Consider the following 15,451-nt stretch of genomic DNA (forward strand, 5'->3'; position numbering starts at 1 on the left):
TGCTTTTTGGTTTTGTTTTGCGGTCTAAGCTCATCTGGCTGTTCAAAGGTTTCTGCAAATGCGTGAAGCTTTATCTTTCTCTCTGAGTTTTGTTACCGGAGCAGCCATGTCCAGCCCCATCCATCTCCAGCCCAGTGCAGGACGTGGGCAGGTGAAACACAGTGCAGCGTGCGCCCTCTGACGAATGCTCTTTTTAAGTGTTCAGTTGGCTTTTAGCCTAAAGAAACCAAGGAAGTATAATTGAACAGGACATGATAAAACAAATTTTTTAAAACACCCTGTCTGATGAGGAAGATTGATTGCCCTGTTTCCCCAGAAGATCTAATACGCAGGTGATGAATGAAATCTTTGTGATCAAATCCTGCTTTTATTAGTACCCTCTGTAAGGATTTTTAAAGTCTCATCAAATGTTAAACTTTTAGGTAATGGGCATGTTCTCTTCTTCTTTTTTTTTTTTACTTAAAAAATTTTTATTGGAGTATAGTTGATTTACAATATTATGTTAGTTTCTGCTGCACAGCAAAATGAATCAGTTATACATATACATATATCCACTCATTTTTAGATTCTTTTTCCATATAGGTCATTACAGAGTATTGAGAAGAGTTCCCTGTGCTATACAGTAGGTCCTTATTAGTTATCTATTTTATATAGAGTGGTGTGTTATCTGTCAATCCCAATCTCCCTATTTATCCCTCCCTCCCATTCCCCCTGGTAACCGTAAGTTTGTTTTCTATATCTGTGACTCTATTTCTGTTTTGTAAATAAGTTCAGAGTACCAAGGGATCTTAGAAGCAAGACATACAATGCCATTACCTTGCTGATCACTTTTGGTCTGTCAGCATGTTCTCTTCTTCATTAAAGAATCTCATCTGTGGTACCGGGCATTGTTAGCCTTTGAAAAGGCCCCTGGCTACCTCTCTGAATGCCAATTTAGCACAGTTGTACTTTGCTACCCAGTCCAATGTAATTAGGTTAATTAGTCATTTCCATTTAGCTTATTAGAACGTTAGAAATCCCTTTTCCTCATTTGGAAGATTAAACATTGCAACTGTGTTCAACCCAGAGCTTCAAGAAAGCGTGTTTCAGACCCAGCCACGGTAGCTGGGAGCCCTGATCACCGTGTAATTTCCTCAGTTTTGTGGTGACACCAGGGGTGGGTAATGGGACTGCAGGAGGGTTAATGGTGATGCAAGCTGGGAAGAGGGGTGAAGTGGCAGCCTGAAAGAAGAGGAAAGTTTGGTCCTCGGCACAGAGGGAAATAATCACCGCAGCTGCAGCTTTTCTCAGCCTGTCAAGGGCCCTCCCACTGGCCGCCCAGATGTCAAACTTTATTAATGGAGCGCTTCCTAAGCGCCAGGCAGCCTGCTAGGCCTGAGGCGTACAGAGACAGCTCAGAAAGCTCTTGCCCGCAGGGAACCCACAATCTTGTGGGAGTCCCAGACAAGGAAACCAGCAATTGCAATTCAGTAACTGTAGGAGCCCAGAAAAGCACAGAGGGGCTTTATAGTCTTCAAAGCACTTGTATCTACATTAGAGTATGAGCTATGCAGACAACGGTTACTTGGCCTCATTTTCCAAATGAAAAAGTCAAAGCCCACAAAGGTTTAAAAACAGACTCCGCGTCATAAGAGGCTCATAAGAGGTGACGTCGAGAGCAGAGCTCTCGTCTCCTGGTGCCTCCTCCGCCATCCCCCGTGCCACTCCACGCCACTTCTCAGCACAATGACTGGTGTGTTCCCTGCTCTGCATGCTAAGGGTGAAATTAGGAAGCCACAGAGCCCACGTGAAAGGGCACTTAAGGACTGGACATGTGTTCCTCCACATGGGAGAAGAGGCTGGGCGAGCCCAGGTCAAGTGCACGTGTCCTTCTCCAGCCTGACCTCCCACTTGTCACCTGTAGACCCGTCCTCCACAGTCACACTGCCTTCTACCATGCCCCACACCCTCCCCACTCCAGACTTGGACTCTGTGGACCCTTCCCCATGAAATGCCCTGCCCTTCCCTCTACCTCTCTCTCTGCCCAGCAGAATTCTGCATCCCTACTAAGGCCTCCCTCATCTCTTTCTCTTAGGATTGTAAGCTCCCCGAAGACAAGTGTATTTGTTTGGTTCACATTTGTATTCCCAAGTACCTGGCATGTAGCAGGCATCCAATAAATATCAAATGAATGAATGATTTCACATAACAAGAATGGAGGATTCCTTAAAATTGATGGCACTGCAGTAGGTGCTTTGGAGACAGTCTAGCTTTTAATCTCATTAGAGAGATCAACACACAAGTGGAGTTGAGTGACCACAGAAAGGCTGCAGGTAAGCGACCGCCTGAGTAACGTTTACGTGGGCACTCTGAAGAAACAGGATGGACCCCACCCAAAATGCGGTTCCCATGTCCAGACTGATGACGCCTTGCGCATAACTAGAAGGCACGAAAGAGTTTATTATTCACATAATGAGACTTTCTGGGGAGAGCAGGGGAGCTCCCAAGCAGTCTGAAATCGGCTTGAGAGAGCCCGGAAAAGAGGTGCCTTGCGGGTGTTCTGGTCGTTGGGGAGTGGGGCGGGGCTTGCACGATACAACTTCCCTTCGGCACCAAAGGAGGGAGCACCCAGGCTTACCTGTCAGCTTGTCCTGGAGTGGAGCAGAAGAGGAAGAGGGAGGGGTATGGCTTTAAAGTGATCAGCAGTCACACATCCTTTTTTTTTTTTTTTTAACATCTTTATTGGAGTATAATTGCTTTACAATGGTGTGTTAGTTTCTGCTTTATAACAAAGTGAATCAGTTATACATATACGTATGTTCCCATATCTCTTCCCTCTTGTGTCTCCCTCCCTCCCACCCTCCCTATCCCACCCCTCCAAGCAGTCACAAAGCACCAAGCTGATCTCCCTGTGCTATGCGGCTGCTTCCCGCTAGCTATCTGTTTTATGTTTAGTAGTGTATATATGTCCATGCCTCTCTCTCGCTTTGTCACAGCTCACCCTTCCCCCTCCCCGTATCCTCAAGTCTGTTCTCTAGTAGGTCTGTGTCTTTATTCCTGTCTTACCCCTAGGTTCTTCATGACATATTTTTTCCTTAAATTCCATATATATGTGTTAGCATACGGTATTTGTCTTTCTCTTTCTGACTTACTTCACTCTGTATGACAGACTCTAGGTCTATCCACCTCATTACAAATAGCTCAGTTTCGTTTCTTTTTATGGCTGAGTAATATTCCATTGTATATATGTGCCACATCTTCTTTATCCATTCATCCAAAGATGGGCACTTAAGTTGTTTCCATCTCCGGGCTATTGTAAATAGAGCTGCAATGAACATTTTGGTACATGACTCTTTTTGAATTATGGTTTTCTCAGGGTATATGCCCAGTAGTGGGATTGCTGGATCATATGGTAGTTCTATTTGTAGTTTTTTAAGGAACCTCCATACTGTTCTCCATAGTGGCTGTACCAATTCACATTCCCACCAGCAGTGCAAGAGTGTTCCCTTTTCTCCACACCCTCTCCAGCATTTATCATTTCTAGATTTTTTGATGATGGCCATTCTGACTGGTGTGAGATGATATCTCATTGTAGTTTTGATTTGCATTTCTCTAATGATTAATGATGTTGAGCATTCTTTCATGTGTTTGTTGGCAATCTGTATATCTTCTTTGGAGAAATGTCTATTTAGGTCTTCTGCCCATTTTTGGATTGGGTTGTTTGTTTTTTTGTTATTGAGTTGCATGAGCTGTTTGTAAATTTTGGAAATTACCAACCCTGTGAGTAGTTCCAAGTGGTCCACAAAAGAAGGGTAGGAGGGCTGTGCGTTCCAGGTTAGAGAGGTGGACGTGACTGATTTTGGACTGGACTTTAACAACTTGTAGAACCTTGACAAACAATCGTGACCAGTGCAAGAAAGGAAAGGAGTGGAATTTGGTGGAGAAGAGAACAGGACCACTCCTGTGATGAAACTAGTGTGAACAAGGCACCAAGTTGGGAGATCGTCTGGCACATTTCCAGGGCTGAGGGCAGATGTGTGTGGACAGAGGAGGGAGGAAATGGGCCACTTGGTTAGCTGGATGGATTGGGGGGAAGCCCTAAATGAAGAGATTTGATTCACATGTTATGCCTTGGGATTTAATGCTTAGGGAAGCAGGTGACACAGAGAAATGTTAAAGTTGGCATTAACACAAAGTCAGTGATTCTAGAGACATTTTGTGAGAGGAATTGACAGGCGTTGCTGGCAGAGTGAGTATGGGAATGAAAGAGAAGAGTCACTGACTTCAAGTGTCTGGGCTCCAGGACCAGAAAAATCCCAGCATCCCTTCTTGTCCCTCTTCCCAGCAGTATCCTCGAGGGAGGTGCTGCTTGGTCTCCACAGCTGAGCATTTCCCAACCTTGCATATTATTGGGACAGTTTGCTGACGGTAAGCTGATCAAAATCCTTCCTCTACCTTGAGTTTACTGGGCGGGAAGATTCAAGACTCCAGAAAAGAGTATAAACGAGACAGAATTATGTCTATAATACTGCCTTGCCCCCCGCCAACCCCCAACACAACACAGATGACAGCTTTCTGGAGAAACTGCATTTCAGAGCAAGATTCCCTGACATTTTTCAGGCACTTTCATCAATGGAAGAATTCTATAATCTGGATCGGGACATTGAGGGATCCGCCAAGGGCTGGAAAAAGTTTGTCGAATCAGAATGTCCCGAGAAGGAGAAGTTCCCCCAGGAGTGGAAGAACAAGACAGGCCTGCAGCGCCTCTGCATGATGAGAGCCATGCGGCCTGACCGGATGACCTATGCCATGAGGTAGGGACAGGGTGGTGGCGAAGCCAGGACGGGTGTGGCCAGACCGGCAGGGCTGAGCACAAAGGCCACAAGTTTATCTTGATGGGAGCCTTTGTACCAACAACCAAAATCCCATGAGGCCCGTTGCTCTGTGTTTGCCATGTATTGTCTTAATATCTAAGTGGACCCTTTGGGAAGAGGTGGTCATCAGTATCCGCACTGGGAAGGAGGCAGATCACATGTAATGTGGCAGGAGATGTGAGATCCAGAGGACAGATGGAAAGATCACCCTTGGCGGGAAGAGCACCCCTTTCATTATGAAAGACAGAGAGAGGTGGGTGTGACTGCAGCAGAGGTGGTAAAAGCATGGCAGAAAATTGAGCAAGGTTTTGTCTCACGACTTCCACTCCCTCTGAGGAGCAGGAAGCAAGATCTCGCTGCGTTTGTGTGAAAGGGGAGGTGGCAGGGTTGGAGATTTGAGGAGTGTGCAAAAGATCTGAAATAGGATCTGTGAAAAAAATGGGAGACTGCTGACCAGGGAAACTCAAAGAATTCCAAGCGGCATTGAGGGCCCACCTAGTGAGATCCTGCATTTGTAGGGGCGCCAGCCTTCACCACTGGATGATTTTCTACAGCTGCATCCAACAGCCCTAGGGTAGATTCAGAGCATGGATCCCTGGTGGAATAAGGGTTAGGGAAGGGAGGTGTGTGGTACTGGCAGGAGAATGATTAGAAGTCACAGGCCATGCAGCCTACAGAGACGGCGAATTCGCAGCTGCCTGGGGCTGGAGGGTAGGAATAGGAATTCTCTAAATAGGCAGGAGAATCTTATTGCAGGCTTAAAATGTTCTAAAACTGGATTATGATGAAGATTACAATTCCGTGAATTTATTAAACATTATTGAATAGTATACTAAAAATTGGTGAATTTCATGGTATGTCGATTGTACCTCAAGAAAGTTGTTTAAAAAAAAAAAGAAAAGAGGAAGTTACAGGCCATGGAGCCTACACTGAATTGAACAAGACTTGTAGTGACAAGAATAGGGGATGATAAAAGAAGAAAGAAAGAAAAAAAAAAACACCAGGGAGGCCAAGGTACTGAAAATCCTGCATTTGTGGCACCAATACAGGTAAAGAATAAGTTCACCAAGGATAAATTACTAAAAGAACTATAAGGATGGAAAGCTTTGGTCAGAAAGTGAGATGTTTCCATTTATGGTTTCAGACATAGAAAAAGTTCCCAAGTAAACCACAAGGATGAGGGTGTGGCCTTGGAATCAGGTGGCAGACATGGGGAAGAATGGAAGATTGTTAGGAATCTGGAGGATTGTCCACATGGATGCTAACGTCACTCAGGCTGGTGGAGAGACAGTCCATGAGCCAAAGTCCAAGTGATGAGTGAATGAGTAAAGGGACCAAAGGAGCAGTGGACGACAGGGATGTGCAGGGGTCATGGTGGTACAGTCAGGGCAAGCGAGCCTCAGTGGAGCCACACGAGTGGGAAAGAAAGGGTTTAGAAGTAATGGTCATCCGTGAGCAGGACCGTGATCCCAGCTCCCAGTACTGAGAATGAGCCCAACTGAGAAGGGTACAGGGAAAATAGTGTCCTTGCAGGAGCTTTTAAGGCCAAGAGTTAGGCTGGATTGTCAGAAAGTGGTTACAACTGCAAGGTTTTGTTTAGCCTGAAATGGGACATAGGAAGAGGAACATTGGTAAGTGGAGTAAGGTGAAAGGAAACACAGAGAATGATAGAACGTGAGGGACTAGAAGCCTGGAGGGCCTTCAATCATGGATAGGGATGGAGGATCCCAGGGATACCATGTATGGAGGGCTTAGCTGCCTGCAAGCTTCCGGAAGGCGTTGCTCCTGGCAGGCTTCTGATGGGTGGTGGTGATGTAACAGGACATCCCAGCTCCACAGAGGAGTCAGTGGTGGCCTGGCTGGATGGGGATCCAGAAGGAGCCCTGATCTAGGTGAGCAGGTGCACAACCAGCAGCAAAGGTTGTAAGTGTCGACTTAATCAGTAGGTAGCGCTTGGCGTTGGTCCTAGCTCCGTAACTGCCAAGCTGTGATCCTGAGCACATCCTTCCATGTCTATAGACCTCTGCTGCTCATATGTGATTATTCTGTGACTGCTATACACACATGGACCTTCTTTTATTCCTGGCAGAGATTTTATTGAGGAGAAGTTAGGAAGCAAATATGTGGTGGGAAGAGCACTGGACTTTGCAGCCTCTTTTGAAGAATTGGGACCAGCCACTCCCATGTTTTTTATCCTGTCTCCAGGGGTGGACCCACTGAAGGATGTGGAAAATCAAGGTAAGAAGACCTCATTATGGAGCCAAGGCTGCACCAGCCCCATGCACTGTCACTCTGCGTCTGTCAGCTTCTCTTTTCCTGATTCAAGGTTCACTTTGCAATGCTTGATATTTGCTAACCATGCAGAAATCAGGGTAATTGCTGAACCAACCCCAGGGGGTCATGAACAGAGGGAGGACTGCTCTGGGATGTAAGGTAGCAGGTTCATGAGGAGACGTTGTCCCACCACCCACCCACCCATTCCCCTTCCTGTGGCTGGAGCAGTTATTCTGAAAAACAAGTACAGTCCGTTTACAGGCTCCTAGTGCCCTCAGGATGAAGTCCAAACACCTTAACATGGCTTACAGGGGAATTCGTCCTCCAGTCCCTCCCTGTCTCTCCAGCCTATTTTCCATTATTAGTTTCCTGTTGCTGCTGTAACAAATTATCACAAACTTAGAGGCTTAAAATAACACTATTATTTTACAGTTCTGGAGGTCAGAAATCATACATGGGACTTACTGTCTCCCCCTTTCCCTCATAAGGACCCCTATGACTATATCAGGCCCACTCAGATAACCCAGGATAATCTCCCCATCTGGAGGTCTTTAACCACATCTGCAGAGTCTCTTTTGCCTGTAAAGTCACGTATATTCACAGATTCTGGGATTTAGAACATGAGCATCTTTGGGCACTCCTTATTCTGCCTACATTTCCCTACACCCGTCTTTTTCACTCTACATGGAAGCCATTCCATTCTCCCAAACATTCTGTCCCCCCTCTGGCATCCCCTTCACCAGGCTACCTTCTGCTCATCCTTCAGATACCAGTTTCAATGTCACCACCTCCAGGAAGCCCTACTTGATTTCCAAGGTGCTGGGTACCCCTCCCTATGTGCTCTTAGAGCACCCTTCTGTCTATATATCACATTGTAATTGTCTAGTGACTACTACGGTATCTTCATGTGAGAGTGAGAGCTCTGGGAATAGATGTCCTTTTCAAGGTAGTATTCAAGTTCCTATCTCTGTATTTTCACGTGCTAGGCACTCAGTAAATAAATACATTAAATAGGACTTCCGTGGTGGCGCAGTGGTTAAGAATCCGCCTGCCAATGCAGGGGACACGGGTTCCATCCCTGGTCCGGGAAGATCCCACATGCCACGGAGCAACTAAGCCCGTGTACCACAACTACTGAGACTGCACTCTAGATCTCACGAGCCACAACTACTGAGCCCACATGCCACAACTACTGAAGCCTGCACACCTAGAGCCCATGCTCCACAACAAGAGAAGCCACCGCAATGAGAAACCCACACACCGCAACGAAGAGTAGCCCCAGCTCGTGCAACTAGAGAAAGCCCATGCACAGCAACGAAGACCCAACGCAGGCAAAAATAAATAAAAGAAAATAAATACATTTTAAAAATATATGTTAAATAAAGGGATGAGCAAATGGATGACTAATCAAAACTATAAAACTAGCAAAACTAGGGAGTTCCCTGGCGGTCCCGTGGTTAGGACTCCACACTTTCACTGCTGTGGCCCCTGGTTCAATCCCTGGTCAGGGAACTAAGATCCTTCAAGCCTCGTGGCGCGGCCAAAGGGGGGAAAAAAAGCTAGCAAAACTTCACATGTTGCAAAGTTAAATAAGGACTCAGCAGGTTTTTACAGAGCCAGGTCTTTATGGATGAGAATCCAGACCAGGTAATACACCTCCATGAAAGGAATCTACACCTGGTGTAGATTTAGAGCCTGGTGTTTGGCTCTAAAGAATAGATGAGTTCTGTATAAGGAAGAGAATTATCTTATTCACTAATTTAATATATATTTTTGTAACCTCCTAAAAAGTTCAAGTAACATATTTTTAAAATACCTATAATAAAGAGTTTAAAATGAAAAGCAGTAGTTCTCAGCCCCAGCCCTTCCCACACCCAGTCCCCCTTCCCAGACACTGGGGTTTTGCCTATTTCTGAATTTATTCCTTCTGACAATTGTTTCTCTATTTCCTACTAATAATTTATATCACTATTTCTGAATTTATCAAGTTTCAGTATCTATTTATTCCCTGGTATGAAAAATAAGAATTTAGCTCCCATTACTGCCAACCAATTGGCTTCATCCTAGATTTGGTAGCATAAGTCATCAGGAAAAAATCACGGGAAGTAAAATTTCTGAATCTTTGGGTGTCTAAAAGGACGAGTTTTGCCCACATGCTCTTTAAATAGGTCTGCTAGGTCCAAAATGATTTTTACTCAGAATGTGTCCACACTGCTCAGTTGTCTCCTAGAATTCAGTTGTATTCATAGGAGGCCATATGCTAGTAGGGTGCTATTCTTCCCTTGTTTCTTTGTTGGTGACATATTTTTATTCCCTGGAAACTTTAGCATCATCTTTCTTCCTTGTGTTCTGACATTTCATGAGCTGAGTTAGGTACGGGTGTTTTTCATTCACCTGCTCAGCACTCAGCCTGCCTTTTCAAGTGGGAGAGTCACACCTCTCTTTATCTCTGGAAATTTTATTCTATCATTTTTGGTAAATATCACCACCATTCAGCAAGTTGCTCATGCCGGAAACCTGGGAATCAGTCACCCTAGACCCCTCCTCCACTACCTACCACATCTAGTCCTACTGCTTCTACCTTCTAAATGTGTTTCAAATGAGTCTAGTTGTTTCATTGTGTCTCCCTCCTCTGAGTCACCACATCTCTCACTGGACTATCACAATAGCCTCCTAACTTATCCCGGTTCTCCTCCCCCACCTGCAATTTTTGCTGCTCTTACAGCCAGACTCATCTTGCTGAATCTCAGGTCTGATTGTTATCATTCTCCCACTTAAATCGCTCTAGTGGTTCCCCACAGTTCTCAAGGTAATGTCCAGTACTATAAACATGGTCTCTGTGACCTGCATGGCCTGGCCTTTCTGTCCAGCCTTGGATCTTACATTCCCTCAAACTCACACTTCTCTGGCTACATGGCTCTTTTAGGTGTTCCATCATGAGCCCTCCTGGCCCAGGGCGTTTTCTCAAGCAATTCCTTTTACCTGAAATACTTCTCCCCAGCTCTTCAGTCCAATGCCTGCCAATCCTGCAGGGATCAGCTTCTCCTGACCTCTGCACAAGACCATTTGGTTTCCCCTTATACATATTATTTGCTTCAGAGCATTTAATACAATTCTAATTAGACCCTTCTTTTACAATTTTAACTTACGTTTGCCTGCCTGCATGTCGCTAAGACCCTGGAGGTCAAGGACCGTGTCATCTTGCTCATCATTTTCTTACCAGTGCCTAAAAGCGTAACTAGCACAGAGAGGTACTCAGTAAATATCAGTTGAATGAATTAACAAACAAATGAATAAATGAGCATAAGAACTGTTGTTATTGCTATGTTATTCCTGACTTTCACTTTTTCGTAGATTCTGTATTCCTTCTGTCCCATGGAGGTTTTATTCCTTTCATAATGACAAATCTAGTCTCCTCATTTTTATTCAGTATTTTCCTTTTCGGAAGCTTTCATATACCCTGTTTATGAGCAATTTCCTACTATTCTTTGCCAATTGACCCCAACTATTATTCCATCATGTAGTTTGAAGCGTTCTGTCATTTCAGGCAAGCTGACCTGTCCCTGAACCGTATTGGTTATTTGTCTCTGAATAAATCACCTCAGCCATGCCCTTGGCTTCATCTTAACGCATATTTCCCGACCAGAGGCAATATTGCTGTTCATCAGCTAGAGGTTACCTGGGCACCTGTGCCTCTTCCTCTCTCTCTTCCTCCCCCTCTGCGTTCTGGATGGTTTGATTCGTTTTCTCATGCACCCATTTAGAACATATACTCTGGTGACATCATGTGCTCCACATCTTGGATCTAATCATTCTGCCTGATGGACTCCTATTCTCAGGTTTGGAATCCACATAACTGACTCACTTTCCCCTATGTCCCCTAGGCCCCCGCTTATTCAGGAAACTTACTGTCTCTGTGCTTGGGCAGAGTCTGTGCATCAGACTCCATCAGACACTGTTTTACACCATGTAGACGTAGACAAAGCTTGGCAGATGAAAGATTTTGTTCCCCCATCCTCACTCCAGCCCTTCTCCTGAAATGCATGAATCCACAGACAGACAAAATTCTATATATGATTTTGGGAGTTCTCTAAGCTTCTGAAGCTCATCCATTGACACTTGGTTAAGAGTCTGTGCTTTTCTAAGAATCTGAAAAAGAATAGGTATATGTATATGTATAACTGAATCACTTTGCTGTACACCTGAAACTAACACAACATTGTAAATCAGCTACACTCCAATATAAAATAATTTTTTTTTAATTAAAATTTTTTTTTTTAAGAATCTAAGCTTTTCTGGCAGTTTTGTGCCTCTTAGTCTCCTCCAAGATTTTCCTTCCTCAACAATTTTCAAGGAGGAGGAGAACAGAATTCCATCCACTTTCCTTGGCCTATGTTTTAACAGGAACCCACTTCCACCCACCCGCACAGCATTCCTTCTTGCCTTTGCAGATTAATCCTTTACCTTCTCTCTCTTCTCATCACCTTCTTCCTGAATGAGCCACACTTCCTTATTTGCACGATTATTTTTGCTTTTGCTTCATCTAAAAGCAATCACCCATCGTTTCCAATCACCCCCTAATAACTTCCTCCCAGGGTTACTGTGAAGATAAGAATGAAATCTCAGATGTGAAAAGGCTTTGAAACATTAAAAGTACAGTAGCATTGTACAGCATTAAAATGACGATGATGACGCATCTATTTTTTGAGGCAGCTCGGTTTGCTCCTTCCTTTACATCCTTTTGTCACATCCTTTCAAAGCACAGTATCGTCCTCGGCCCTCCCAACAGAGGACCTCCCCTTTCCACCCTTACAAGGCACCTTCTCTGGTCCTTCTTTGACTTGACTCTTGCATGATCTTGCTTGGTCTCCATCCTCCTTTGTCCAGTTACCTGGCATTGACAAAATGTTTCCGTTTATCTACCACTTGGGCCTTCTACTGCCTCCTCTTCCTCTTTCCAATGTGCTGGTCAGAGGAGGAGTTCCTTTAGATTTTTGTCAGCCTGCTACCAGGTGTGTTCAAAGAAACAGTTTTCAATTCGGTGTCTTTGCAGCTAGATTATCAACACTTTGCTTAGAGCCTCTTTTTCATTGTTCCTGACTCCATTCTCTTTTTCTTAAGCGTCAGTTGAAGTTGGCTAGGATGGAGCAAATACAGTCTTTACAGAGCAGCTTCAAGACTGGCAGAGTGTAGTTTCTGTGTGGAGGGACACTCACCCATCTGTTCATGTGCTGGGGACGGGGGACACCTCTTCCACTGAGAGGGGGCTGTGCAGGGATGGGGATGGAACAGGGATGTGGGCAGAGGCAGTTACAATGGCAGTAAATGGAAGGTGTTCTACCAGATGGCAGATGTTTTGTCGGGCAGAGGGAGCAGTAAAGAGTGAAGCAAAGTGCTGAGCATAAGAAGCGGGGCAGCCATTAGGAAGTTTAAGGGAAGAGGGTAGTGGACAACATAGCCAACTTCTGGACGTGAAAGATTACCAGACGGTCTCACAAGACTGCGAATCATCAGCTTGTGGTGGCACCAGCTCACTCAGTGTGTTATTTTTTCTCTTGTATTAATGCATAGACTCGTCCAGGGTTGTGGTTTTACAGAAGTTGGGGGATGCAGACATAGGATGGGCAATGGAGTGAAGAATTTTATAAGATCACAGCTCAAATGAAGGATTATTGGGTCCATCTTAAAATAAGAGGGAGGTAAAGATGAAGGTTAGAAAAAACAGAGGAGCCAATGGACTGGACGTTTTGCTGATATAGAATAATATGCAAGGAGGAGTAAGAGAGTGAGCAATCTGGACAGTAGGAAGTTAGAGTTGTGAGTAAAAATGAAAGAATGATGTGTCAGACGTGGGAGAGTTTGCAGGGACAAGGCCTTGCTGCAGCCACTGGGAATGGGAAACAGAAATGGAAAGAAATTCTTTGAAGATGAGGAAGCATGAGGCTGGGTGTTGGCTGAGTCATCCATAGTGGCATTAAAGCTCACCAAGATAATGATGAGACAGAAAATATGGAATATTTTAAACCAAGTTCCAAAACCCCTAATAAAAGTGACTGTTGCTAGGAAGTTGATAGAAGGCAAAAAACATAAAAGTTAGTAGGCAATGTAGCCAATAGCATGTGCTTTAGAAGAGAGCACGTGTGTTAGCATACAGTATTTGTTTTTCTCTTTCTGACTTACTTCACTCTGTATGACAGACTCTGGGTCCATCCACCTTACTACAAATAACTCAATTTCGTTTCTTTTTATGGCTGAGTAATATTCCATTGTATATATGTGCCACATCTTCTTTATCCATTCATCTGTTGATGGACACTTGGGTTGCTTCTATGTCCTGGCTATTGTAAATAAGAGCTACAATGAACATTTTGGTGCATGACTCTTTTTGAATTATGGTTTTCTCAGGGTATATGCCCAGTAGTGGGATTGCTGGGTCATATGGTAGTTCTATTTTTAGTTTTTTAAGGAACCTCCATACTGTTCTCCATAGTGGCTGTATCAATTTACATTCCCCCCAACAGTACTAGAGGGTTCCATCTTCTCCACACCCTCTCCAGCATTTATTGTTTGTAGATTTTTTGATGATGGCCATTCTGACCGGTGTGAGATGATATCTCACCATATGCTAACACATATATATGGAATCTCAGAAAAAAAAAGGTCATGAAGAACCTAGGGGCAAGACGGGAATAAAGACACAGACCTACTAGAGAATGGACTTGAGGATATGGGGAGGGGGAAGGGTAAGCTGTGACAAAGTGAGAGAGTGGCATGGACATATATACACTACCAGATGTAAAACAGATAGCTAGGGCTTCCCTGGTGGCACAGTGGTTGAGAGTCCGCCTGCTGATGCAGGGGACGTGGGTTCGTGCCCCGGTCCAGGAAGATCCCACGTGCTGCGGAGTGGCTGGGCCCGTGAGCCATGGCCGCTGAGCCTGTGCGTCCGGAGCCTGTGCTCCGCAACGGGAGAGGCCACAACAGTGAGAGGCCCGTGTACCGCAAAAAAAAAACCCAAAACAGATAGCTAGTGGGAAGTAGCCGCATAGCACAGGGAGATCAGCTCGGTGCTTTGTGACCACCTAGAGGGGTGGGATAGGGAGGGTGGGAGGGAGGGGAACACAAGAGGAAAGAGATATGGGAACATATGTATATGTGTAACTGATTCACTTTGTTATAAAGCAGAAACTAACACACCATTGTAAAGCAATTATACTCCAATAAAGATGTTAAAATAAATAAATATAAATTAAATTTTAAAAAAAAGAAGAGAGCACATGAAAGGTTTTTCATACAAGAGTGGAGAAGAAATAGCCTGCAATTAACAAGACAAGGCTAGAAGGATGTTCCCCTTCCTCCCAGCCCCAGGGGTATGTGGAGCTAGGCGGAGGGCCACGGACGCTGTAGCATCCTCAGACTGGAGCTCGTGGAGGGACGGCCACCAGGATGCTCAGGGAGGTTCACAGCGCGGCCCGGCTCCTGGTGACACCACCATAGGGGTGCTGGAAGGAAGATCTGAAAGGGACAGAGGAGCTGAAGGCAGGGGGGTGGGGGCATGGAAGCCGCAGCACATGGAATTCGAACTAATCTTTCGTTAAGCCCTCTTTTCCTGTACCCTTTGTCTGTGAACAAAGAAGAGAAGTAGGGTCTTTGTGAGCAGAAATGTCACCGAGGCTATCTAATAATCCCAGCATCTTTATCCTGTTCTTTTTCTCTGGAATAAGTTGTTCATAGTCTTGGCTCTAAAGCTGACATCAAATCTATTGCCAGCTAGGATTTATAGAGTTTAATAAGGGTATTTCTTGGGTTCATCTCAGTTGAATCTGTAATAACTATTCCTCACTACAAAAAGTCATCATCTTGTTTGGTCTTGTACAGTTAAAGAACACACTATAGTTTTGTTTTAGTGCTTTAAAGACACATCCAATATTGACAGTGTTCTTTAAATTTTCTTCCACAAGTATCAAACTGCAACTTCAATTTTAGTTCCCCTGAAACTAAATTTGTTAAGTACAGACTTTTATTCTTTTTCTCTTTTAAATTTCTCCTCTTTTCTCTTGTGCATCTCACCTTCTTAGAAAAATTGCTCGACGATTCCTTCATGGTATTACACATTTTTTGATCCTTTTATCTAAAGAATATTATGTAATTTCTCTAAACTTTATTATTATTTTTTATTTATTTATGGCTGTGTTGGGTCTTCGTCTCTGCGCGAGGGCTTTCTCTAGTTGCAACGAGCAGGGGCCACACTTCATCGCGGTGCGCGGGCCTCTCACTGTCGTGACCTCTCTTGTTGCGGTGCACAAGCTCCAGACGCGCAGGCT

The 15,451-nt window shown here is 44.6% G+C and overlaps 1 protein-coding gene across 1 annotated transcript in view; it reads left to right on the forward strand.

Moving 5' to 3' along the window:
• Window positions 1-15,451, forward strand: part of DNAH9 (dynein axonemal heavy chain 9) — a 298,998-nt gene that overhangs the window by 254,249 nt on the left and 29,298 nt on the right. Inside the window, exons 60-61 of the mRNA XM_059997406.1 lie at window positions 4,600-4,793; window positions 6,943-7,091. Of these exons, the coding sequence (XP_059853389.1) occupies window positions 4,600-4,793; window positions 6,943-7,091 (343 nt within the window). The remainder of the gene's footprint in view (window positions 1-4,599; window positions 4,794-6,942; window positions 7,092-15,451) is intronic.

The sequence above is a fragment of the Delphinus delphis genome, chromosome 19, assembly GCF_949987515.2.
Source record: "Delphinus delphis chromosome 19, mDelDel1.2, whole genome shotgun sequence".
NCBI classification, from domain to species: Eukaryota; Metazoa; Chordata; class Mammalia; order Artiodactyla; family Delphinidae; genus Delphinus; species Delphinus delphis.